Source organism: Miscanthus floridulus, chromosome 9, assembly GCF_019320115.1.
Source record: "Miscanthus floridulus cultivar M001 chromosome 9, ASM1932011v1, whole genome shotgun sequence".
NCBI lineage: Eukaryota > Viridiplantae > Streptophyta > Magnoliopsida > Poales > Poaceae > Miscanthus > Miscanthus floridulus.
In genome coordinates this window covers 111433719-111458023 of record NC_089588.1, presented here as the reverse complement: position 1 = coordinate 111458023, position 24305 = coordinate 111433719, and the positions used below count along the sequence as shown (strand labels likewise).

At 42.1% G+C, this 24305-nt stretch overlaps 2 protein-coding genes across 2 annotated transcripts in view; both read left to right on the top strand.

The window, feature by feature from the left end:
- LOC136484114 (LRR receptor kinase SERK2-like) overlaps nucleotides 1-24305 on the top strand; it is a 272567-nt gene that overhangs the window by 80576 nt on the left and 167686 nt on the right. The gene's annotated exons all lie outside the window — the stretch shown is intronic.
- On the top strand, nucleotides 1017-7024 carry LOC136484111 (putative 14-3-3-like protein GF14-H). The gene is made up of 7 exons (XM_066481278.1): nucleotides 1017-1258; nucleotides 2644-2944; nucleotides 4436-4523; nucleotides 4616-4725; nucleotides 5195-5334; nucleotides 6068-6102; nucleotides 6647-7024. The coding sequence occupies exons 1-7, from the start codon at nucleotides 1195-1197 to the stop codon at nucleotides 6650-6652; spliced, it is 744 nt and encodes a 247-aa protein (XP_066337375.1). The 5' UTR covers nucleotides 1017-1194; the 3' UTR covers nucleotides 6653-7024.

The window sequence follows — 24305 nt, the reverse complement described above, 5'->3', positions numbered from 1 at the left end:
CTGGTCTGCCTTTCCATGGAGTCAGAAAAAGAGATAATTAAAAGAGGTGACCTTCAAAAACAGGAACACGAAGTCAGTGACGAGGATGATAAGATTTGATTTCAATATAATTCACAGAATTGTCCAGGATATATATATAAATATGACAAATACCACTTGCCCACATAGTCCAGTCACTGTTGATATATTTCTTTACAAGATGAATACTAAAGATGACGAGTCAAACATATCTTTAGCTCATGATTTACTTTTTGAGTCATCAACCTACCACTGAGTTGGTTTATGCTTGAAAATGAGAGGGAGAAAGATAGGAGGGGGAAGAAAAAGATCTGGACTAGAGCAATGTGTGGTCATTAAGGTTGAAAATGGACGGGAAAAATCTCGTTCCGATCAGTTCTGTTTTTCTACTTTTTTTTTCGTCCGTTTTCATATTTGTGGGATCTCATTTCCGTATTTAAGAAACGAAAAAGGGTTTTTTCTATCCATTTCTATGAGATCTTGTTTTTATCCATAATTGACTCGTATTTATTCTGTTTTTCATCCCGTTTTCAATCTATGTGAGATATGTCTAGAAATTCATATGTTCATAAATCTACTAATCACAAATTATGTATGTTAACACATGGTATACTAGTGAATATTAGACCGATAATTTCATGACTTTGTTTATGTATACTCAAAAATATTTGATCATGTTATTCTAACTTATTTTTCGGGCTCTCCGTCCATATTTGTCTGTTTTCATATTTCTGTATATCCTCGTCCGTTTTTAATTCCGTTTTTTTTCCGAACTCGATTCCGTTTCCACTGAAAATATAGAAACGAAAATAGGAGAGAACTTTTTCCGCCCGTTTTCATCCCCACTGGTCATGCTCTCAAGGACGTGACTTCCCGTGGGCCAAAGCGAAGCACCCAACTGTCAGTCTGTCACCATTTGGGCCACACGAAAAATCGCTATCGGATACGTACTCACATCGTCATTCAGATTACACAAAAATCATTCCTGCTGCTGCTAATCAGATGCCACCACATATATCATGGGTTCCACAGCAAGAACTGAGCCATCCGGTCCGGCGGTCCCAAAAGAAGAAAAAGGCAGAGTGGATCACACCTTCCTTTTTAGGGAGGTGAGAAGAGGGGAACTGGGGAGTTGGGAGAGAGGGAGCCAGGGATCAGCGGCGGCCGGCGGAGGAGATGGAGGAGCGGGAGAAGCTCGTGTGCCTGGCCAAGCTCGCCGAGCAGGCGGAGCGATACGACGGTGAGGGATCTCATTCTTGCGCCCCTGCTTAATGCCTGTATGCACTGGAGTATGTAGTGTTGTTCTTGATGGTTGGTGCCCTGCATTTTGGGGAAATCCGTGGTCTCTTCTTAGGCGGAACGGAATTAGGTGTCTTTGGCCTTCGATTCGGCGCGTTTGTTTCGGTCTCTGCTTTACTTGCCTGAACTCATGAACAGTAACCTGCCGGCCGCCGCAGCAACTGTTTTGTTTTAGGATTTTTCTTTCTGTATCGGAGGAAAAAATCCTCAGAATCCGCAGCAGTTCGATCACTGCGTCCCTTCTGCGTAACGATTCCTGGCTAATTTCAGTTGTTTTTTTTGTTGATTTTTGGACTGTATGAATTGTTTGTAGAAACGCTGGGGTAAGGCGTATTCTGCTCTGATATAAATAAAGATATGATTTTTATGGCGATTTGTGGGCCAATCTTGCGATAGATGAGTATTTCTGACACGTTTCTGTTACTTCTAGTTATGTCGATTTGTGTCTGCTGAAGGGACTAACGAAATTATTTGTGTCCAATGGTTTGTGGGGGCCAATTCTATGAATGCCCTTGAGTTGCTTTTCTACTGCCTTTGATGTCGCTATGAGAAAAGGAATGATCTTGGTATCATGGGTGATGCAATGAGAAGAGAAAAAAGAAGAAGTAAATATGTCTCTACACATTCTATTTATAGGCTTGGTACCAATGATCTCTATTAGACTCTACAGGTGTGGAATAAGTGAAGCTGTGGAACCCAACATCTATGTTCACATTCAGATTTTAGTTTAGTGTGAAAAGAAGTTTAGCAATATATAAAGTCATATCCTTTCTGCTGTCTAGAGTGGTTTCATCTAGTGGCCTAGTACCCACTATGCTGGAATGGTCATAATTCTAGACTCCTTCGAATTGTTATGCCCAACTTCTGGAACCCAATTTTTTTTAGCAATTTGGCCACAACTGGATGCTTATATATCACTTATTTTTTTATACTGCAAATTATTTCATCATGTTCTCTAGGATTCTTTAACCTGGGACTTGTCAGTCAATATATGGACCTGAGCACTAATAGGAACATTTGGACATAAAAAACATACGACTACTTCCATAAAGGCCCCTGTTGCGTTATTCTTGGAGGTGTACTATGAGGTTCTTGTGTCCATGTAAGCTTTAATATTCCCTCTAAAAAGTGCAGACACCGTTATGGGTCTGCAGTTCTCCATTCTTCTTATTTATAGGAACCTCCTGCCTCCTAAGGATCAGTTTAGCTGTCATCTTCCTCTTTCTTTGGCAAATCTAAGAACTTTTGGAAGTAAATGGAAACATGACATAAAATTCACTAAAGTAATTCTTCAATTTTTAACTCAATCCATGATTATTATGGCAGATATGGTGGAATTCATGAAGAATCTTGCTAGGATGGATGTGGATATGAGTGCTGAAGAAAGGCATTTGTTCTCAGTTGGTTTCAAGAACACTATCGGGGCAAAGAGAGCATCATGGAGAATCATTTGCTCACATGAGCAAAAGGTCACAACTGATCGTCAGACTGGTGTGATGATAGATGCCTATAAAAAGAAAGTAGAAGATGAACTAAGGAAGGTTTGCAATGAAGTATTGTCAATCATCGCTATTCATTGCCTTCCCTTGGCCAATGCGGGTGAAAATGTCGTGTTCTTTTATAAGATGTATGTACAGGTTCCTTGATTCACAATCTGTTTCTTATTTGCCTTTCGCTTTTTCTGATGATGCCCTATTTTCTAATGATTATGTTCAGAGTTTATTTTCTATCGGTATCTCATTAACTTTCCAGGTAAATTGATATTGCTTTTGCCACTACAGTACAATTTTGAGCTCAAAATATCTTTTGAAGAGCTCATTTCCTCCAAAAGTTTTTGTGGTAAATCATTTGGAAAGCTTTCATGATTGATCATCATTATGGTAGCAGGAGCTCCAGAAAATGGTGTGTGTGTGTGTGTGTGTGTGTGGAGGTGGGGGTGGGGGTGGGGATAAACTGTCTGGTTATGGTTTGATAGGTTGTGGGTCATATATCCATGGCTCACCGCTCACCTGACTATATATTTGTGCTAGAATTCGTTGGAATTCCTATTTTTGTTTTAAAATGTGGCATTACATATGCAAATAAAATAAAAATATATATGCCAAAGCAAAGGATATGAAGAAATGATATACACAATCACAATATTCATTGTATGTGTTTTAGAATCTGTGCACATTTTTAGAGAAGCACAAAGGTACTTCTCGTAATGGTACTAGATTTAGATGATTTACTATCTATTTTTCGATAACTAGAAGGGTGGGCTTGGTGCAAGCGGTAGAGTCTTACCGCCTGTGACCGGAAGGTCCCTGGTTCGAGTCGCGGTCTCCTCGCATTGCACAGGCGAGGATAAGGCTTGCCACTGACACCCTTCCCTAGACCCTGCACAGAGCGGGAGCTCTCTGCACTGGGTACGCCCTTTTTTTACTATCTATTTTTCGATAAAGAAAACAATAAGCCACTTCTTTCCTAGTGGAGTTGCTACCGAGTACTGGATTTAGCTGAAGCTTCTTCAGTTTATCAATACATGTAAAGCTTTCTTGTAATAGTGTGTTATCAGGTAAGATGTTCAAAAAGGTAGGAAAAGAAATAAGTTTAAATAGCTGAGCCATCTGCCGGTCTCCAGATGTTCAGCGAGTCAAGCGGCTTTAATATAATGATATGAGATTTTGTTACATTGGCCTTCATTTTTAGTCTCTTTATTATGAAAGTCACTATATATGAGTGTTTTTCAGTCTTACAAAATTGTTTCAATTATATTGGTAAGTATAGTGAAATTTTTTAAATAGCCTACTTTATTTCTGAGAAATAATTACCATGATTATCTTGGTATCTCATTATCCTGTCCATGACTGTTTTGGATACATCAACATTGGACAATTGAATGGTGTTTCAGTAGTTCTGAAGTGCTTGATCAGTCCATTGTGTATCTGACGCTGTAGGATGATACAAGGAATTTTACGTGGTCTATGTGTGGCCCTGGTAATCTATTGACATTAGGTCTGATTCTCTATCATTTCACTGATAATGTCTCCACCGTAGCGCATGCATGTTGACATCGTACTCCTGTCCTACAATATTTTCCTTACCTGCTTTAGATTTGACTCCTAGACTGTTGCAGGAATGGTGACTACTATCGTTACTTGGCTGAATTTAGCACTGGAACTGAAAAGAAAGCTGACTCTGATCAGTCACTTATGGCCTATCAGGTGCTAAATCTTCCAAATATTATACATGGGCTCAAATGAAATTTTCGGTAAAGCCTATCCCTTCCTGTCAAAATAACAAACATTTGCTACAGCATGCCATGGTTGTCGCCTCCAGTGAGCTCTCACCTGCCCATCAGATCCGGCTTGGCCTTGCTGTCAATTTGTCGGTCTTCTTTTATGAGATAATGAACTCTCATGAGAGGTCACTCATCTTCAATGGCTTGTTTCTCCCTTTTCATTGATGTTTCAATTTCATAGATATTCATATCCACTCATGTTACATGTTTTGAAACATGGGCTTACTTGCAAAGAGGTGACTATTTTCAAATAAACCATTCACCTGCTGCAGATGCTTTATTACTAAGTTAAATTATTTTGTTTTTCCCAAAAGGCATTTTGAGACATTTAGCCATTTGCATAATTAAACCTCACGAACACAATATTTAGTTAAAAATGCGTTTTACAGTCTGAATCCACTGGATGCTAGTTGGGCACATGCTGCCCTTTTCTATGAAAGGCATTTAAGATTATGTTTGTTTTCCCCCCTCCTGGAAGCTGCATTTGGCCACGTGATAGATGTGGTGTCATTCCAGTATGCCGCTTGACAGACCACTAGTGTTTAATTGCATCAAGTTCAGTCTCTGAGTTTCATGGTTACCTCTCTTTTTCAGAGCTTGCCAAGTGGCAAAACAAGCATTTGATGAGGCTCTTACTGAGATAAATTCTGGTGAAGGGGTTTACAAGGATAGCACACTTATGATGCAGCTTCTGAAGGACAACTTAGCATTGTGGACATCAGAACTAACTGGAGGTAATCCATTTGCAAAAATACTTACCGTTAACTAATGGTCACATAAAACTTTTTATCGGAGACAAGAAATGAAGTTGTAACTTCCTTTTTTATGTGGTATCATCTTAAAATATAATTTGTTCTGTAGAAAGAGCAAGTAGTAGAAATTTGTTTGTATGTCCTTTTTCATTTCATCTAGATTATTTTGTAGTATAACTTATAAGCTGTCAAATTCCTCGTAGAATAATGGCTAGTGGGTACTTGGATCTGCCATATGGAGGAACAATGACTTAACTTCAAGTGAAAATATATGCACACATTTTGCAGACCACAGAGTCACTACAGAAGATTTGATGAGGGAGTTGCTAGGCATAAACAATTATTAGTAATCAGCCTATAATGACATAAATAACTTGGATGTCAAGTTTAACTGTGCCTGATTATTTGCTATAGAGTGGCCTGCAGAGTACTGATAATGCTTTACTTTCCTTGACATTCGGTTGAGCGGAAGCTTTCCTTCATCTTCATTTATATGATTATAAAACTTACAGAATATTACTTATCATAAATACCTATTCAGTTTCAATGGCTGAATACTCACAATGTGCCTAGAAAATGCATTCATCCTTACATGGTACTAATTTAGGAATTGTAGATTAGGGATTAGGACCTAACTAGTTATTTAATATTAATAAATTCTCGACATAATTACAACACAAAGATTTAACCAACATGTGTTTCTTCATTTTGACAGGTGAAGCATCCAAGGATAATGATGTCGACATGGAGGTATAGTGCCTGTGCCTATGACTTGAATTTGGATATGTTAGTAAAACTCCATGCGCTTAAGTCTCTTCAATGTATCTGAAACAATGAAGTGGTCAAAATACTACTATTTGTTTGTCTTATATAAATGATTTCCAATATAAAAGCCTGGATCTTACATCACGGCCTCAGCTTGCACTAACAGAGTGAAGTGAAATACAAAGTTCGTTCCCATCAGACACTAAATTTTGAAAGAAGACTGTTCTGTTGATGTACTTCAAGCTATTGGCATCTACCATTTTATATAATTTCCCAATCTTCTTTCATTTTTTTGCATGTTAGTTTCTAAAGTGCAAATCCTTCTTGAAATCTGGACAGAAGTCCATGTCCTACCCATCCAGAATTGCAAATTTTTATTAGCAAGCTGCAGTAGTTGCTGGCAAATTTGAAGTTTGTACGATCTTACAGTACTGACATGTTCTAAGATGGCTGTTGACAATGCGCAGATACATCTTCAATGTTTGTGTAGGGTTGACAATGCGCTGATACATCTTCAATGTTTGTGTAGGGTTGATTGATATGTGCTCAAGGAACACATAACGCACGCAAAATATCCAAGCTGCGCTGCTAGCGAATCCGGGTCCTCGAGTTTTTCTGCATCAGAATTCAGAAGAGCTTCGCGTATTTTTCTGAAGTTTTTCTGTTCCTCTGTTTTGGGCATCGTTTGGTCCTAGAGTCAGTGTCCTTACCAAGTGTTTCTCAGAGGTCTGGACTGGTGACCATCCAGCAAGCTTTGGTCATATTTTGTGAGCTTGTGCTGGTGACCACCCAGCTCTGATGTTATGTTGCTTTTTTTTTTCGGTGCTTTAGAGGCATCTTTGTACACCGATGACAAACTGTCTCTCTTATCAATGCATTAAAGACTGTCACTGTCGTTATTAATCTAGCTATGCTGTTCCAGGTGATGCTGTATTGGCAATTTACAGTGATGAGAGTGAGTTTTGAACTAAATACACTGGAAAACCATCTAAGCTCTGCAATTTTGCTGATGAACATGTGGGTGCGTATACACGGGGGTGCAGATTTTACTGTCAGGTTGTCAGGACCCTGGTGGGCTGTTGGACCGGCCAATGGTCAAGAGAAGTGGGCTGGGCCATCTTGGGCCCATGGAAGGAAACAACGATACAAAACTCACTGTGGCAACCCATCCTGGCCACAGTGCAGTGGGCCGCATCCAGGCTCGCCGCCGCCGGGTCGGCCTTCGGCAAGCCGGCCGGCGACCACCCCCGGCATTCTCCTTAATTGGCTTCCTCGACCTCGATGTTGCCACCGGAAGCAGCCTTCACCAACCCAGTGTGAGCTGCGCTGCGCACACCAAGGCGGCAGAAACGGCCATGAACAGGACGACCGCAGTCTTGTATAAGTAGTAGCCTGGGCAGCCTGACTATCGATCGTCCTCATCGAGCTGCCAGCCTCTGCAGTGACAAAGGGGATTCCAGAAAAAAAAACTTTGGCTATAGCTGTTGTTCCGGTTGATGCCGCCGGACACTCCGAGCTCGTTCAGCTGGGTAAGGTTCTCGATCGATCCAGAAGACCAGGACGCCCTCGCTCATCTCCTGCGGGCCCGCGGTCGCGCTGACGTTAACAACACCCAGCGCGTGGAAGCTGGAAAGCTTTCCCAAGCTTTCTAGGTACCTTCCACGCCATTAGCAAGTCGATCGATCGGTTCGGTGGTCAGCTTTCACAACGGCCAGGGACGACGTGACACCGCCATAGTACGTAGCACGTGATCATCGATCTTTCAAACATGCGGCCCCTGTTGCTATCATCTCATAGATTGTGGTCCTTGTCTCGTGAGAGGTGAGAAAGAAAAAAATCTGACGTCGACAATGCATGGGGGCCGGCCGGGGGTTCACTACCGGAGACCGGCTCTTTGCCGAGTGTCAAATGGTTTGCCGAGTGTTGTTTTTCGGGCACTCGGCAAAGACGCCTTTGTCGAGCGTTTTTTTTGACACTCGGCAAAGAAGCTCTTTGCCGAGTGTGCCGAGTGTTTTTTTTTTGACACTCGGCAAAGAGCTTCTTTGCCGAGTGTTTTTTTTTTGACACTCGGCAAAGAAACTTCTTTGCCGAGTGTTTTGTTTTTACACTCGGCAAAGAAAATTTCAAAGCACATTTTAAAGCAGTAAATTAATTTAAATGAAAAAGTTTTCAACTATAAAGTTGTATAACTCATCAAGATGTACAATGTTTGTTTTGGTATTTTCTTCATATAACAAAGTGAAAGTAAATTTGTTCACAAATCTAACATATCTCTCTTGTAGTTTATAAAACTACAAGAGAGATATATAAGATTTGTGAATAATGTTAGAACGATCATGTCGGATGAACAGATGACTAAACAACCAAAATAAACTTTGTATATCTCGAAAAGTTATGAAACTTTATAATTGGCAACTTTTTAATTTAAAATCATCTTGTCATGCAAAACTGTGTTTGAATTTTAAAAATTTAAAATTCGAACTTTTCAAACGACCTCGGATGGAAAAACAATCAAAATAAACTCTGTAGATCTCGAAAAGTTATGAAACATTGTAGTTGGCAACTTTTTTATTTGAAATCATCTTGTCATGCAAAACTGTGTTTGAATTTCAAAATTTTAAAATTTGAACTTTTCAAACGACCTCGGATGGAAAAACAACCAAAATAAATTCTGTAGATCTCAAAAAGTTATGAAACATTGTAGTTGGCAACTTTTTGATTTGAAATCATCTTGTCATGCAAAACTGCGTTTGAATTTCAAAATTTTGAAATTCAAATTTTGTAAATGACCTCGGATGGAAAAACTTCCAAAACTAAAAGTGTAGATCTCGAAAAGTTATGAAACTTTGTAGTTTACAACTTTTTTATTTGAATTCGTTTAGGACCTCAAACAAGCAATTTACATTCGGTTTAGTATAATATGTTGGGAACTAAAACGGAATCTAGACACAAGTGACAGTGTGGTGTAGTGGTAGAGGAGGTTCGCGCGCAGGGGAGGTCACGGGTTCGAATCCGAAAAAAATGGAAAAAAATCTGTTTTAAAATTCAAACACTGTTTTGCATGACAAGATGATTTCAAATTAAAAAGTTGCCAAGTATAAAGTTTCATAACTTTTCGATATATACAAAGTTTATTTTGGTTGTTTAGTCATCTGTGTAACACCCTAGGTGTTTGGCTTCCACAAAATTGCATTTCATTTCATAAACATGTGCATCATTTATCTCATCATGCTATTGTACTGAAACATGCATATGCAACATTCGCAATTATGTTTGTTTCATGCTTAATTGCTTATGAATGGTAGTAGTGCAACATGTGAATGCAACATGAGTTTCTCATACCTTGAAACATGGCAACATGGTAGTAATATGACAAGTATAAAATAACAACAAGGTCATGAAACATGTGAAACATGAAATTGCAACATTTGAGTGAATTGATTGTTTTGTTGCTTTATCACAAGTGATCATTAGAAATTGGTATAGCACTTGTGTAAAGTGGTTGATTATGGTCTAATACACCTTAACTACACTTAGGGTAATTGTTGGGACATTGTTCATGTGGATCAAAATGACAAAAATGCCCTCAAGTGGAGGTTTGACTTTGAATGACCCTTAGAGTGCCACTGTTTGACTAATTCAAAAGTCCAACTTAGAGATCTTGCATGGCTGTGCACTCTTTACCAAAGTTGTAGCTAATTTATCAAGGAACAAAAGTTGTTTTATGATCAACTCATGAAAATGTGTGGAACAGCCTCAAACATGGCCCACAAGTCATTATTGATGGTGGATTCAACACTGAAAAATATTTCTAAGTCCTAACTGCATTTTCAGTTTGATTGAGCCAACTTTGGCTTGATGTAACTTCTGATCCATGGCGAATTAGATGATGGTCCTTGAAAAGAAGTTGTAGATGGATGGTAGGCCTACATTTTTCATGTACACAGTTTTTGCAATGGATCAATGGTTTAGCCGTGTTGACACGTTGAAGTCGCGCTGTCAGGCGGTTCAAGTCGTCTGAATGGGAACTACAGTAACTGACAGTCTTCAGAAAACGAACACCGCGTGTTTGCCACCCGTCGCCGGTCTTCTGCTCGCACTGCCACACGCCGCGGGCATCCTGGCGCTGCTGGCCACGCCTTGAACTCGCACGTGCCTGCCCGACCGAGTCGCCTGCTCCATTTGCTTCTCTTTCGCCTCCACCGCCCGCAGCGACGAGCCGCAGCAACTCCTTCATTTCCGACCGAGCATCGCCGTCGCCTTGCGCGCTCGCCACTGCAAAAACGAGTCGGCCATCTTGCCCCTAGCTTCGCCGTGATCTCCTCTACCACCTCCACCTCTCAGCCGGGACGATTGGGGTTTGGTAAGGGCGTAATCGCCATTTCTTCCACCGCCGCCATGGCGGGACCTCGCCGGAGTTGGCGCTCCACATGGCCAACTGCCACCGCGACCTTCCCATCCCTTCTCTCCCTTGCGCTAGCTACTATGAGTGACGCTGAAGCTCATAGGGTCACCCACTAGAGCCGTGTCGCCGTCGTCTCGCCGGAGCCGGCCAAGCCGTGGCCGTGCGCCGCCATGACCGTCGCCACCCCCTTTAGCCGCAGCAATAGCTTCAATTGATGGCACCGTTAGATGCGCATGGGTGAGGCGAACACCGTAGCACCGCTGGACTCGCCGAAGCTGTCACCGGCGACGAGCTACGCCGCCGTCCTTTCTTCCTCCCCTGCCTGTCTCTCTGTCTCGCGGGCCCCCTTCGTCAGTCGCTGAAGCGGAGGCGGGAGCAAGTCCTGGGCCGCGCCGAGTCTGGGCCGCGCCAGCGCGTGCTTCGCGGGCCGCCGTGTCCTTCGGGCCGGCCCAGCAGTAGGGTTAGGGTTTCAAATTCGTTTTGTTTTATTCTTTTCACAGATTTGTGTATATATTCAAAAATATGTATCTCCTAGTTGGTAGATTCAAATGATGTGGTTCCAATTTTGTTGAGTCCATGATAAAGTCTAGTTTTTATTAAAAATATAACTTATGCCATGTTCTGTTATGAAAAATGGAGTTGCTAATTATCTCTTTTAATCCTGAAGGAAATAGGGGTAATTATATCTTTTTCTATGTAGCTCCAAATGGCATGACATTTTTATGGCGTACTGCTCATATCATGAATAGCTTGTAGTTAAATTTTCATATATTTTGGACACTATATGTAGGAGTTAGGAAATTCTCTTGTTTGCATGGATGGATCTTGTGTGAATTTTCATAATTTTTATATAGATCCAGTAAGGGTAAAATTTGGTGAGTGCTATTCTTATGCTAGAATGATGGTAGGAAAAAATGTGAAATCTGTTGCTTGACACTTTTCATTAGGGTTTCCTAATTATGCTAGAAATAGCCCTGCCATCTGTTATTTTGGATACAGCAAGTTCTGCTTGCCCAATGGCTTTGAAGTTTTTATGGTAGTCTATGTGAAGCATGAGATAGCTACTGTAATTTTTGTAGGTTTTTCTGAATAGTTTTACTATATGTTGCTTTAATCACCTAATTAACTAAATAAATTAGAAAAGGACATTAAATAATTTATTTAGAGGTTGGCACTATACTTTCTGATGTTCCTCTGATATGTGCAACAAGTTGGTAAACTTGGATTGGTCCAATTATGCTTTTGCATCATCACTAAATAATTAATTTAGTAAACCTGTCATTTCTGGACAGATTCTAGGTTTACTTGAATACGATTTGGTTAACGTAAGAATCATGCTTTTATGTTTACAAATGAATTGTAGAGAATTTCATAAGCTTTCCAGAATGTCCTCATGCAAGTCATTTGAATTTATGGAACTCTGGTTATGATTGAATTAAGGAACTAATCATTTGCATGTAAAACCTTAACTTTGATTTAAGTATGCCTTTACTATTTCCTAAGCTTGTGGTAATGTTCCTAGGTGTTAGGCCTTTAACTGAAGATGAGCACCTTTATCTTAGGTTATACAAGTTAGGTAAGTAGATCTCGTTCTTCAAGTTAAGTGAGATACATGTTTTAAAGTGATTTGAATAGAGATATTCTAAATCGGTAAATGAGTGTCCAGTGATGTTTTCGTTAAACATTTACTGTGATTCATTCATCATGAGCATCATGTCATTCCTTATGCATCCATGATAATTATCTTGTGCATCGGCATGCAATAGGTGTACCGGAAGGAGTGACACTGCTGGAATTCGAGGAACCGAGCGGGGAGCAGCAGCAGCCAACACCGGAGGTTCAGGAGGTGCAGCCCACGGGAGAGGTGCCAGACGAGGTCGCCGTTGAGTGCCCGGATCACCGTCCGTGCAACTTTGTGAAAGGCAAGCCCCGGAGCATATTAAGCCTCCTAATTTCTGAAATGCAGTTAAAGTATTATTGTTACATATATATATTGTTGCATTAAATTTAGGTGTTGGATGCAAACATTTGCTGCATTGGTTATCCAATCCTTATCCAGATATTGATACCCTGAATCCTATGTAGCTCAGGCTCGTGTAGTGCTTAGCCCTGCTGAAACGCGGTAGAAGTCAGGTGATTTCCTGTCACCTGCGAGATATAGGAATATACATGTGGCACGGTTGGCTATAATTGCTATCGTGGAAAAGAACATGTCTTAACTTGAAATGAAGATCGGGCGGAGGCTTGCCGGTTTGCAGTGACTCCGTCTGTGTCACTTAAGGACTTAATCTTGGAGCCTTTCCTATTCATGTTGAACGCATGTCTCTCTCTTAGTTGGCCGTGTCCGAAGACCGACCGCGAAGCCGAGTAGCTCACCTCAGACCGGGAGTCAATAAGTATAAAGTGCGCCTCGGAAGAGAGCCATAGGCGTGAGTCCAAGGGCAGGTGATTTAAAAGTCCTGATCGTCCTGGCAGAAGGGTAATCCCTGAGAGTGCTGGCGCTGATCGAACCCACGAATTTGGTTCCTGAGTTGTTCCAAAGGTGACCCACGGCTACCCTTGCAAAGTATGCCAGGGTGAGAGTTAGGAATACCCCCTCAGCTGAGTTGTAATTCGATTCGAGTCGCCGTCTCTCTCGGTTAGTGAGAACTTGACGGGCTTATCACCAAAGTAGATACACTAAATAACCTAATATTTCAGAAATGATGATATGATGATAACAACCTTATTATAGCTGCTATGGTTAATATTGTTTGCTCCTAATAAGTGAGTGCTCTAGTACAGGTGCAAATCTAGTAGATAGGTAATTGATGATAAGCTTGATGCGAAGTTTAAATTGGTTACTATATTCATAAGCTCTTTTATGCAACTGTGTCAAGCTAGCCCACCTCATAAGCCTTGCATGACCCTTGGTGTCCTTTATTTTTGGTTTTGACGGGTAAGTCTAGCTGAGTACCTTCTCGTACTCAGGGTTTATCTCCCACCTGTTGCAGATGACCAGTTTTACTTTGGTTGCTGCAAGTATTGCCTTCTCCTGGCTGGGGATGAAGACTAGACCGTTGGGCGCGATCTCTCCTAGTTCTCGTATCTGAAGATGCTTTTGTGGGACATGACTAAGACCTGGCAATGTATTTGAAACTATAAAGTTATGTACTAAACTATGTTGCTTCCACAAATTTGAACTTGATTTGTAATATTTTATTTGAACTCTGATGGATTTAATCCGAATGCTACTTGTGAAATGTTGTAACAAATGATGTGTTGTGTTGAATCACTACGGTCTTAGTTTGTATGTCGAGAGTTGGTTGAAATCCTTCGTGATTTCCGGACTACCGAGATTATGGGGGCTTAAGTACAGGAATTTGATCACTTCGGTGATTGTTTTTGTACTTACGTTCTTATGATTTAGTCAGTTCTGTTACAGCTGGTATCAGAGCAAGATTCGACACTAAACATGTCATTTGTGTATTTAAAACAAAAGTATTTGTGAAAATCCTAAATTAAATACTAAGTATTGCTAGTGGTCATATCCCTTATGCCCAAATAAGGACTCTTAGTTGGCTTATTAAAGTACTAACTTGGGGGTTTCTGCTTGTTTCTGTTTCGTTGTCCATACGGCGTGCTATTGTATGGATGCCATCCGCTTGGGTGGTAATGTATGGATCAAAATACCTCTACGCTCTGGTAAGTGGGAGTTGTGAGAGCATGACCGTCCAACCGTCGGTCTAGGGGAGAGTAGTTGTGGTTGCTCGCATACTTACATGTTTGATCATGTATCTATGAGAGTACTTAAATGTGGGTATCTCTGACGGGTAGCTGTGATACTAGAATATATACATCGGGGGATGTATGTATGAAAGTATTTAGTTTACTGCTTACTTTACATGCATTTTGGGAAATTATTGGGCTGAAATGAAATTTTCTGCAGGTACACTAACAACGTATCGTGGTAGATCGGCTAGCTACCGTATACGAGAGAACGTATGTATGCCACCGTATATTTCGCTAGCCTTTAAATTTTTCTAGGTTTGTGAGGACGTACGGATCGTGCATGCATCATGTTCAAGCATACATGGCATTTCTTGCATTACTCCCTCCTTTAAAATTGATGGTCTTGACTAATTAAATTTCGTATCCCTTAAATGATTCTCCCCTTACGTTGCAACTTTTTGCTACAGATGGCGCGCACGAAATGCACTGCTCGCAAGTCCACCGGAGGTAGGGCGCCTCGTCACCGGTTAGCTCCTCGTGAGCCCTGTCTGGAGCCTACTGAGGCGGAAAGGCTGAGGGCAGAGCTAGCCCGGGTGACTGCCGAGAGGAATGCGGCTCAGCACCGTTTGGAGAAAGTAATGCAGGAACGGGATCAAGAGACCCTGGAGGTTCAAAGGTTGACAGTTGCTCACCGCAACTATGAACGTATGTTGATTCATGTGCTGAACCAACGGAATGAAGCCTGACACGAGGAGAATGTGTTGAGAGCGCGACAGGTAGAACTGGAGCAGCAGTTGGCAGTTGTCGAAGAGTACAATGATCATCTCCATGAGGAGGTTCACCTGTTACACAATCAGCTTCACCCTCTCCTGCCACCTGATAATGAGGATGAGATGGGCTCTGGTGTCATCATGGCTGAAGGTGATGATGACATGGAGGTCAATGGACCTGAGGACGTTCCACCTGATGAGGAGGAAGATGAGGAGTTAGAGCCTGCTAGTGATGAAGATGGAGGAGAGATCTTCTACACTGACTCCGAGGACGATGCGTAGTTTAGCTTACTACTTAGCTAATGCGCTAGAACTAGTCTTTTGTTGATCCTCATGCATGAACGAGTAGCTTTATAATAAGTAATCGTTGGGATGTAATATCGAACCTTAAGTTATCTTTGATGTCAGTTTAGAACCACTATGGCTTGGATGTAACCTATCAAACGTGTTATGCTTCACATATGTGAGCCTTTGATAAATTCCGTCTTTGCGGTCTATAGATCTCGTTGTTGGTTAAGTTCATCGCATTAATGTGTCAATTGATGCGCTTGATGAGTTGTGTGATTGTGATGAATGATTGTGCCTCTGTTGATTATATAAATTCATTCTCTCCAATGGAATCAGTTTGGCATAATTATACAATTCATCTACAAAAATTTCCACATCGTCAGTGCTCATTGGCTATACATTTTGCAGATGGCTTATAACCTTCGTCGCGGTCGTAGCATGGGAGATGAGGAACAACCACCTCCTCCACCGCCCACACCAGCTGAGCTAATGCAGACAGTCGTCAAAAGTCAACGCATGCTAGCTGAGGCTATGCGCCAACTGGCTAACCGTGATGACCGATATGTCCACCAGGGACTCGAGCCGAACCAGTACAGCAGCTTTAAGGACTTCATGGACACAAAGCCTCCTATATTTAGAGAGTCAGAAGAACCATTACAAGCTGATGAATGGTTGAGTATGATAGAGCAAAGGTTTGGATTGCTCCGTTTGACAGAAGGTATGAAGGCCTCGTATGCAGGACACCAGCTCCAAGGCCCTGCAGGCATCTGGTGGACCCATCATAGGACCACCTTCCCTGCAAACGTCGAGATAGTTTGGGATCAGTTCCATGCACTTTTAGGGGACATTTTATCCCTCCGGGTCTCATGGCCATTAAGCATACCGAGTTTATGAAGCTAACCCATGGCAACAAGAGTCTTAATGAGTACCTCCAGGCATTTAACAACCTAGCGAGGTATGCTTCCGAGTTCGTTGATACTGACGCCAAAAAGATAGCTAGCTTCAAGAGGGGACTTTCCCCTAAACTGATGAAGTCTATGGGCAACTGCAAGTGTGTCACCTTCAATGAGTTTATCAGTGACACCCTGACTCAGGAAAATAATGATAAGGTGTATGTTGCTTCCAAGACCCGTAAAAGAAACTTTGAGGCAGGTGCTTCTCAGTCCAAGGCACCAGTGGTATCCAAAACCCAGTATCGTCCACCCAATGCTAATGTCCGGTACCGCCCACCTCAGAAGAAGAATCAAGCTAAAACTGGTTTCCGCAAGGGGTACACAATTTCCTTGCCAAAGAATACCTCTAGGCAGGGCAGCTCCAATGTCCCACCAGCTAACAGGCCGTGCTAGAACTGTAACCAGCCTGGTCACTGGGCTAATAAGTGTCCCTATCCTTCCAAGCAGAATGCTTAGGGAAACATCCGTCAGGGGCGTGTTCACTACACTACCGTGGAGGAAATTCCTGCTGGTGAAGTGGTCACCGCTGGTAAGTTCCTTGTTAATGATCACCCTGCAGTTGTGCTCTTTGATTCGGGTGCTTCACATTCCTTTGTGAGTTCTACTTTTGCATCTGAGCATAATATGAATGTGATTACAATTGTCAAGGGTGGTTATTGTATTAGTGCTGCTGGAAATAATATCCTGACTAACCAAGTAGTTAAAGATGTAAAGATTGAGATTGGGGATCGAGAGTTCCTTACGGATCTTGTAGTTTTGTCGGGGGTAGGAATCGATGTAATCCTAGGGATGAAGTGGATGAGCGGGAATGGAGTGTTGATCGATACATTAACCCGGGTGGTAATGTTGAGGGATCCTGTGGATAAGAAGGGTTTTCTAGTGCAGTTACCTCATGATATCGCTATCCACAATACAGCCAATGCTACCCTAGCCAAAGCCATTGAAGATATACCGGTTGTCTGTGAGTTTCCAGATGTCTTCCCTGATGACTTGCCTGGATTACCTCCGGACCGTGAAGTAGAATTCAAGATAGAACTCATTCCGGGTACGGCTCCTATTTCCCGAAGGCCATATAGAATGCCGCCCAATGAGTTGGCTGAGCTGAAGAGTCAGTTAAATGAGCTATTAAAGAAAGGTTTTATTTGGCCTAGTTCTTCTCCTTGGGGTTGTCCGGCTATCTTTGTGAAGAAGAAGGACGAGTCTCTGCGCATGTGCGTGGATTATCGCCCCCTTAATGCTGTTACCATCAAGAACAAATACCCTCTTCCTCGCATCGATATTCTGTTTGATCAGCTCTCCAAAGCTAAGGTATTCTCCAAGATCGATTTGAGGTCTGGCTACCATCAGATCAAAATTCGTCCTGAAGATATACCTAAGACAGCTTTCTCTACTCGTTATGGCTTGTTCGAATACCTTGTCATGTTCTTTGGGTTGACAAATGCTCCGGCACACTTTATGTACCTGATGAATTCAGTATTCATGCCGGAATTGGACAAGTTTGTCGTCGTGTTCATTGATGATATCCTTGTATATTCTCAGAATGAAGAAGAACATGCTGAACATCTGAGAATTGTTTTAACTCGATTACGTGACAACCAGCTTTATGCTAAGTTCAGCAAGTGCGAATTCTGGTTGAACAAGATACCTTTTCTGGGTCATGTGTTATCTGGAGATGGAATTTCTGTTGACCCTACTAAGGTGCAAGAAGTCCTAGCGTGAAAGGCACCTACTACGGTCACAGAAGTCCGAAGTTTTTCTGTTCCTCTGTTTTGGGCATCGTTTGGTCCTAGAGTCAGTGTCCTTACCAAGTGTTTCTCAGAGGTCTGGACTGGTGACCATCCAGCAAGCTTTGGTCATATTTTGTGAGCTTGTGCTGGTGACCACCCAGCTCTGATGTTATGTTGCTTTTTTTTTTCGGTGCTTTAGAGGCATCTTTGTACACCGATGACAAACTGTCTCTCTTATCAATGCATTAAAGACTGTCACTGTCGTTATTAATCTAGCTATGCTGTTCCAGGTGATGCTGTATTGGCAATTTACAGTGATGAGAGTGAGTTTTGAACTAAATACACTGGAAAACCATCTAAGCTCTGCAATTTTGCTGATGAACATGTGGGTGCGTATACACGGGGGTGCAGATTTTACTGTCAGGTTGTCAGGACCCTGGTGGGCTGTTGGACCGGCCAATGGTCAAGAGAAGTGGGCTGGGCCATCTTGGGCCCATGGAAGGAAACAACGATACAAAACTCACTGTGGCAACCCATCCTGGCCACAGTGCAGTGGGCCGCATCCAGGCTCGCCGCCGCCGGGTCGGCCTTCGGCAAGCCGGCCGGCGACCACCCCCGGCATTCTCCTTAATTGGCTTCCTCGACCTCGATGTTGCCACCGGAAGCAGCCTTCACCAACCCAGTGTGAGCTGCGCTGCGCACACCAAGGCGGCAGAAACGGCCATGAACAGGACGACCGCAGTCTTGTATAAGTAGTAGCCTGGGCAGCCTGACTATCGATCGTCCTCATCGAGCTGCCAGCCTCTGCAGTGACAAAGGGGATTCCAGAAAAAAAAACTTTGGCTATAGCTGTTGTTCCGGTTGATGCCGCCGGACACTCCGAGCTCGTTCAGCTGGGTAAGGTTCTCGATCGATCCAGAAGACCAGGACGCCCTCGCTCATCTCCTGCGGGCCCACGGTCGCGCTGACGTTAACAACACCCAGCGCGTGGAAGCTGGAAAGCTTTCCCAAGCTTTCTAGGTACCTTCCACGCCATTAGCAAGTCGATCGATCGGTTCGGTGGTCAGCTTTCACAACGGCCAGGGACGACGTGACACCGCCATAGTACGTAGCACGTGATCATCGATCTTTCAAACATGCGGCCCCTGTTGCTATCATCTCATAGATTGTGGTCCTTGTCTCGTGAGAGGTGAGAAAGAAAAAAATCTGACGTCGACAATGCATGGGGGCCGGCCGGGGGTTCACTACCGGAGACCGGCTCTTTGCCGAGTGTCAAATGGTTTGCCGAGTGTTGTTTTTCGGGCACTCGGCAAAGACGCCTTTGTCGAGCGTTTTTTTTGACACTCGGCAAAGAAGCTCTTTGCCGAGTGTGCCGAGTGTTTTTTTTTTGACACTCGGCAAAGAGCTTCTTTGCCGAGTGTTTTTTTTTTGACACTCGGCAAAGAAACTTCTTTGCCGAGTGTTTTGTTTTTACACTCGGCAAAGAAAATTTCAAAGCACATTTTAAAGCAGTAAATTAATTTAAATGAAAAAGTTTTCAACTATAAAGTTGTATAACTCATCAAGATGTACAATGTTTGTTTTGGTATTTTCTTCATATAACAAAGTGAAAGTAAATTTGTTCACAAATCTAACATATCTCTCTTGTAGTTTATGAAACTACAAGAGAGATATATAAGATTTGTGAATAATGTTAGAACGATCATGTCGGATGAACAGATGACTAAACAACCAAAATAAACTTTGTATATCTCGAAAAGTTATGAAACTTTATAATTGGCAACTTTTTAATTTAAAATCATCTTGTCATGCAAAACTGTGTTTGAATTTTAAAAATTTAAAATTCGAACTTTTCAAACGATCTCGGATGGAAAAACAACCAAAATAAACTCTGTAGATCTCGAAAAGTTATGAAACATTGTAGTTGGCAACTTTTTTATTTGAAATCATCTTGTCATGCAAAACTGTGTTTGAATTTCAAAATTTTAAAATTTGAACTTTTCAAACGACCTCGGATGGAAAAGCAACCAAAATAAATTCTGTAGATCTCGAAAAGTTATGAAACATTGTAGTTGGCAACTTTTTGATTTGAAATCATCTTGTCATGCAAAACTGTGTTTGAATTTCAAAATTTTGAAATTCAAATTTTGTAAATGACCTCGGATGGAAAAACTTCCAAAACTAAAAGTGTAGATCTCGAAAAGTTATGAAACTTTGTAGTTTACAACTTTTTTATTTGAATTCGTTTAGGACCTCAAACAAGCAATTTACATTCGGTTTAGTATAATATGTTGGGAACTAAAACGGAATCTAGACACAAGTGACAGTGTGGTGTAGTGGTAGAGGAGGTTCGCGCGCAGGGGAGGTCACGGGTTTGAATCCGAAAAAAATGGAAAAAAATCTGTTTTAAAATTCAAACACTGTTTTGCATGACAAGATGATTTCAAATTAAAAAGTTGCCAAGTATAAAGTTTCATAACTTTTCGATATATACAAAGTTTATTTTGGTTGTTTAGTCATCTGTGTAACACCCTAGGTGTTTGGCTTCCACAAAATTGCATTTCATTTCATAAACATGTGCATCATTTATCTCATCATGCTATTGTACTGAAACATGCATATGCAACATTCGCAATTATGTTTGTTTCATGCTTAATTGCTTATGAATGGTAGTAGTGCAACATGTGAATGCAACATGAGTTTCTCATACCTTGAAACATGGCAACATGGTAGTAATATGACAAGTATAAAATAACAACAAGGTCATGAAACATGTGAAACATGAAATTGCAACATTTGAGTGAATTGATTGTTTTGTTGCTTTATCACAAGTGATCATTAGAAATTGGTATAGCACTTGTGTAAAGTGGTTGATTATGGTCTAATACACCTTAACTACACTTAGGGTAATTGTTGGGACATTGTTCATGTGGATCAAAATGACAAAAATGCCCTCAAGTGGAGGTTTGACTTTGAATGACCCTTAGAGTGCCACTGTTTGACTAATTCAAAAGTCCAACTTAGAGATCTTGCATGGCTGTGCACTCTTTACCAAAGTTGTAGCTAATTTATCAAGGAACAAAAGTTGTTTTATGATCAACTCATGAAAATGTGTGGAATAGCCTCAAACATGGCCCACAAGTCATTATTGATGGTGGATTCAACACTGAAAAATATTTCTAAGTCCTAATTGCATCTTTAGTTTGATTGAGCCAACTTTGGCTTGATGTAACTTCTGATCCATGGCGAATTAGATGATGGTCCTTGAAAAGAAGTTGTAGATGGATGGTAGGCCTACATTTTTCATGTACACAGTTTTTGCAATGGATCAATGGTTTAGCCGTGTTGACACGTTGAAGTCACGCTGTCAGGCGGTTCAAGTCGTCTGAATGGGAACTACAGTAACTGACAGTCTTCAGAAAACGAACACCGCGTGTTTGCCACCCGTCGCCGGTCTTCTGCTCGCACTGCCACGCGCCGTGGGCATCCTGGCGCTGCTGGCCACGCCTTGAACTCGCACGTGCCTGCCCGACCGAGTCGCCTGCTCCATTTGCTTCTCTTTCGCCTCCACCGCCCGCAGCGACGAGCCACAGCAACTCCTTCATTTCCGACCGAGCGTCGTCGTTGCCTTGCGCGCTCGCCACTGCAAAAACGAGTTGGCCATCTTGCCCCTAGCTTCGCCGTGATCTCCTCTACCACCTCCACCTCTCAGCCGGGACGATTGGGGTTTGGTAAGGGCGTAATCGCCATTTCTTCCACCGCCGCCATGGCGGGACCTCGCCGGAGTTGGCGCTCCACATGGCCAACTGCCACCGCGACCTTCCCATCCCTTCTCTCCCTTGCGCTAGCTACTATGAGTGACGCTGAAGCTCATAGGGTCACCCACTAGTGCCGTGTCGCCGTCGTCTCGCCGGAGCCGGCCAAGCCGTGGCCGTGCGCCACCATGACCGTCGCCACCCCCTTTAGCCGCAGCAATAGCTTCAATTGATGGCACCGTTAGATGCGCATGGGTGAGGCGAACACCGTAGCACCGCTGGACTCGCCGAAGCTGTCACCGGCGACGAGCTACGCCGCTGTCCTTTCTTCCTCCCCTGCCTGTCTCTCTGTCTCGTGGGCCCCCTTCGTTAGTCGCTGAAGCGGAGGCGGGAGCAAGTCCTGGGCCGCGCCGAGTCTGGGCCGCGCCAGCGCGTGCTTCGCGGGCCGCCGTGTCCTTCGGGCCGGCCCAGCAGTAGGGTTAGGGTTTCAAATTCGTTTTGTTTTATTCTTTTCACAGATTTGTGTATATATTCAAAAATATGTATCTCCTAGTTGGTAGATTCAAATGATGTGGTTCCAATTTTGTTGAGTCCATGATAAGGTCTAGTTTTTATTAAAAATATAACTTATGCCATGTTCTGTTATGAAAAATGGAGTTGCTAATTATCTCTTTTAATCCTGAAGGAAATAGGGGTAATTATATCTTTTTCTATGTAGCTCCAAATGGCATGACATTTTTATGGCGTACTGCTCATATCATGAATAGCTTGTAGTTAAATTTTCATATATTTTGGACACTATATGTAGGAGTTAGGAAATTCTCTTGTTTGCATGGATGGATCTTGTGTGAATTTTCATAATTTTTATATAGATCCAGTAAGGGTAAAATTTGGTGAGTGCTATTCTTATGCTAGAATGATGGTAGGAAAAAATGTGAAATCTGTTGCTTGACACTTTTCATTAGGGTTTCCTAATTATGCTAGAAATAGCCCTGCCATCTGTTATTTTGGATACAGCAAGTTCTGCTTGCCCAATGGCTTTGAAGTTTTTATGGTAGTCTATGTGAAGCATGAGATAGCTACTGTAATTTTTGTAGGTTTTTCTGAATAGTTTTACTATATGTTGCTTTAATCACCTAATTAACTAAATAAATTAGAAAAGGACATTAAATAATTTATTTAGAGGTTGGCACTATACTTTCTGATGTTCCTCTGATATGTGCAACAAGTTGGTAAACTTGGATTGGTCCAATTATGCTTTTGCATCATCACTAAATAATTAATTTAGTAAACCTGTCATTTCTGGACAGATTCTAGGTTTACTTGAATACGATTTGGTTAACGTAAGAATCATGCTTTGATGTTTACAAATGAATTGTAGAGAATTTCATAAGCTTTCCAGAATGTCCTCATGCAAGTCATTTGAATTTATGGAACTCTGGTTATGATTGAATTAAGGAACTAATCATTTGCATGTAAAACCTTAACTTTGATTTAAGTATGCCTTTACTATTTCCTAAGCTTGTGGTAATGTTCCTAGGTGTTAGGCCTTTAACTGAAGATGAGCACCTTTATCTTAGGTTATGCAAGTTAGGTAAGTAGATCTCGTTCTTCAAGTTAAGTGAGATACATGTTTTAAAGTGATTTGAATAGAGATATTCTAAATCGGTAAATGAGTGTCCAGTGATGTTTTCGTTAAACATTTACTGTGATTCATTCATCATGAGCATCATGTCATTCCTTATGCATCCATGATAATTATCTTGTGCATCGGCATGCAATAGGTGTACCGGAAGGAGTGACACTGCTGGAATTCGAGGAACCGAGCGGGGAGCAGCAGCAGCCAACACCGGAGGTTCAGGAGGTGCAGCCCACGGGAGAGGTGCCAGACGAGGTCGCCGTTGAGTGCCCGGATCACCGTCCGTGCAACTTTGTGAAAGGCAAGCCCCGGAGCATATTAAGCCTCCTAATTTCTGAAATGCAGTTAAAGTATTATTGTTACATATATATATTGTTGCATTAAGTTTAGGTGTTGGATGCAAACATTTGCTGCATTGGTTATCCAATCCTTATCCAGATATTGATACCCTGAATCCTATGTAGCTCAGGCTCGTGTAGTGCTTAGCCCTGCTGAAACACGGTAGAAGTCAGGTGATTTCCTGTCACCTGCGAGATATAGGAATATACATGTGGCACGGTTGGCTATAATTGCTATCGTGGAAAAGAACATGTCTTAACTTGAAATGAAGATCGGGCGGAGGCTTGCCGGTTTGTAGTGACTCCGTCTATGTCACTTAAGGACTTAATCTTGGAGCCTTTCCTGTTCATGTTGAACGCATGTCTCTCTCTTAGTTGGCCGTGTCCGAAGACCGATCGCGAAGCCGAGTAGCTCACCTCAGACCGGGAGTCAATAAGTATAAAGTGCGCCTCGGAAGAGAGCCATAGGCGTGAGTCCAAGGGCAGGTGATTTAAAAGTCCTGATCGTCCTGGCAGAAGGGTAATCCCTGAGAGTGCTGGCGCTGATCGAACCCACGAATTTGGTTCCTGAGTTATTCCAAAGGTGACCCACGGCTACCCTT

What these genes read in the sequence shown, in the direction of transcription:
- LOC136484111 (XM_066481278.1), top strand. Translation starts at nt 1,195, where the DNA reads ATGGAGGAGCGGGAGAAGCTCGTGTGCCTGGCCAAGCTCGCCGAGCAG. An exon ending in GTCGTGTTCTTTTATAAGAT is followed by an intron (nt 2,945 to 4,435) that starts GTATGTACAGGT and finishes AGACTGTTGCAG; the next exon opens with GAATGGTGACTACTATCGTT. An exon ending in GACATCAGAACTAACTGGAG is followed by an intron (nt 5,335 to 6,067) that starts GTAATCCATTTG and finishes TCATTTTGACAG; the next exon opens with GTGAAGCATCCAAGGATAAT.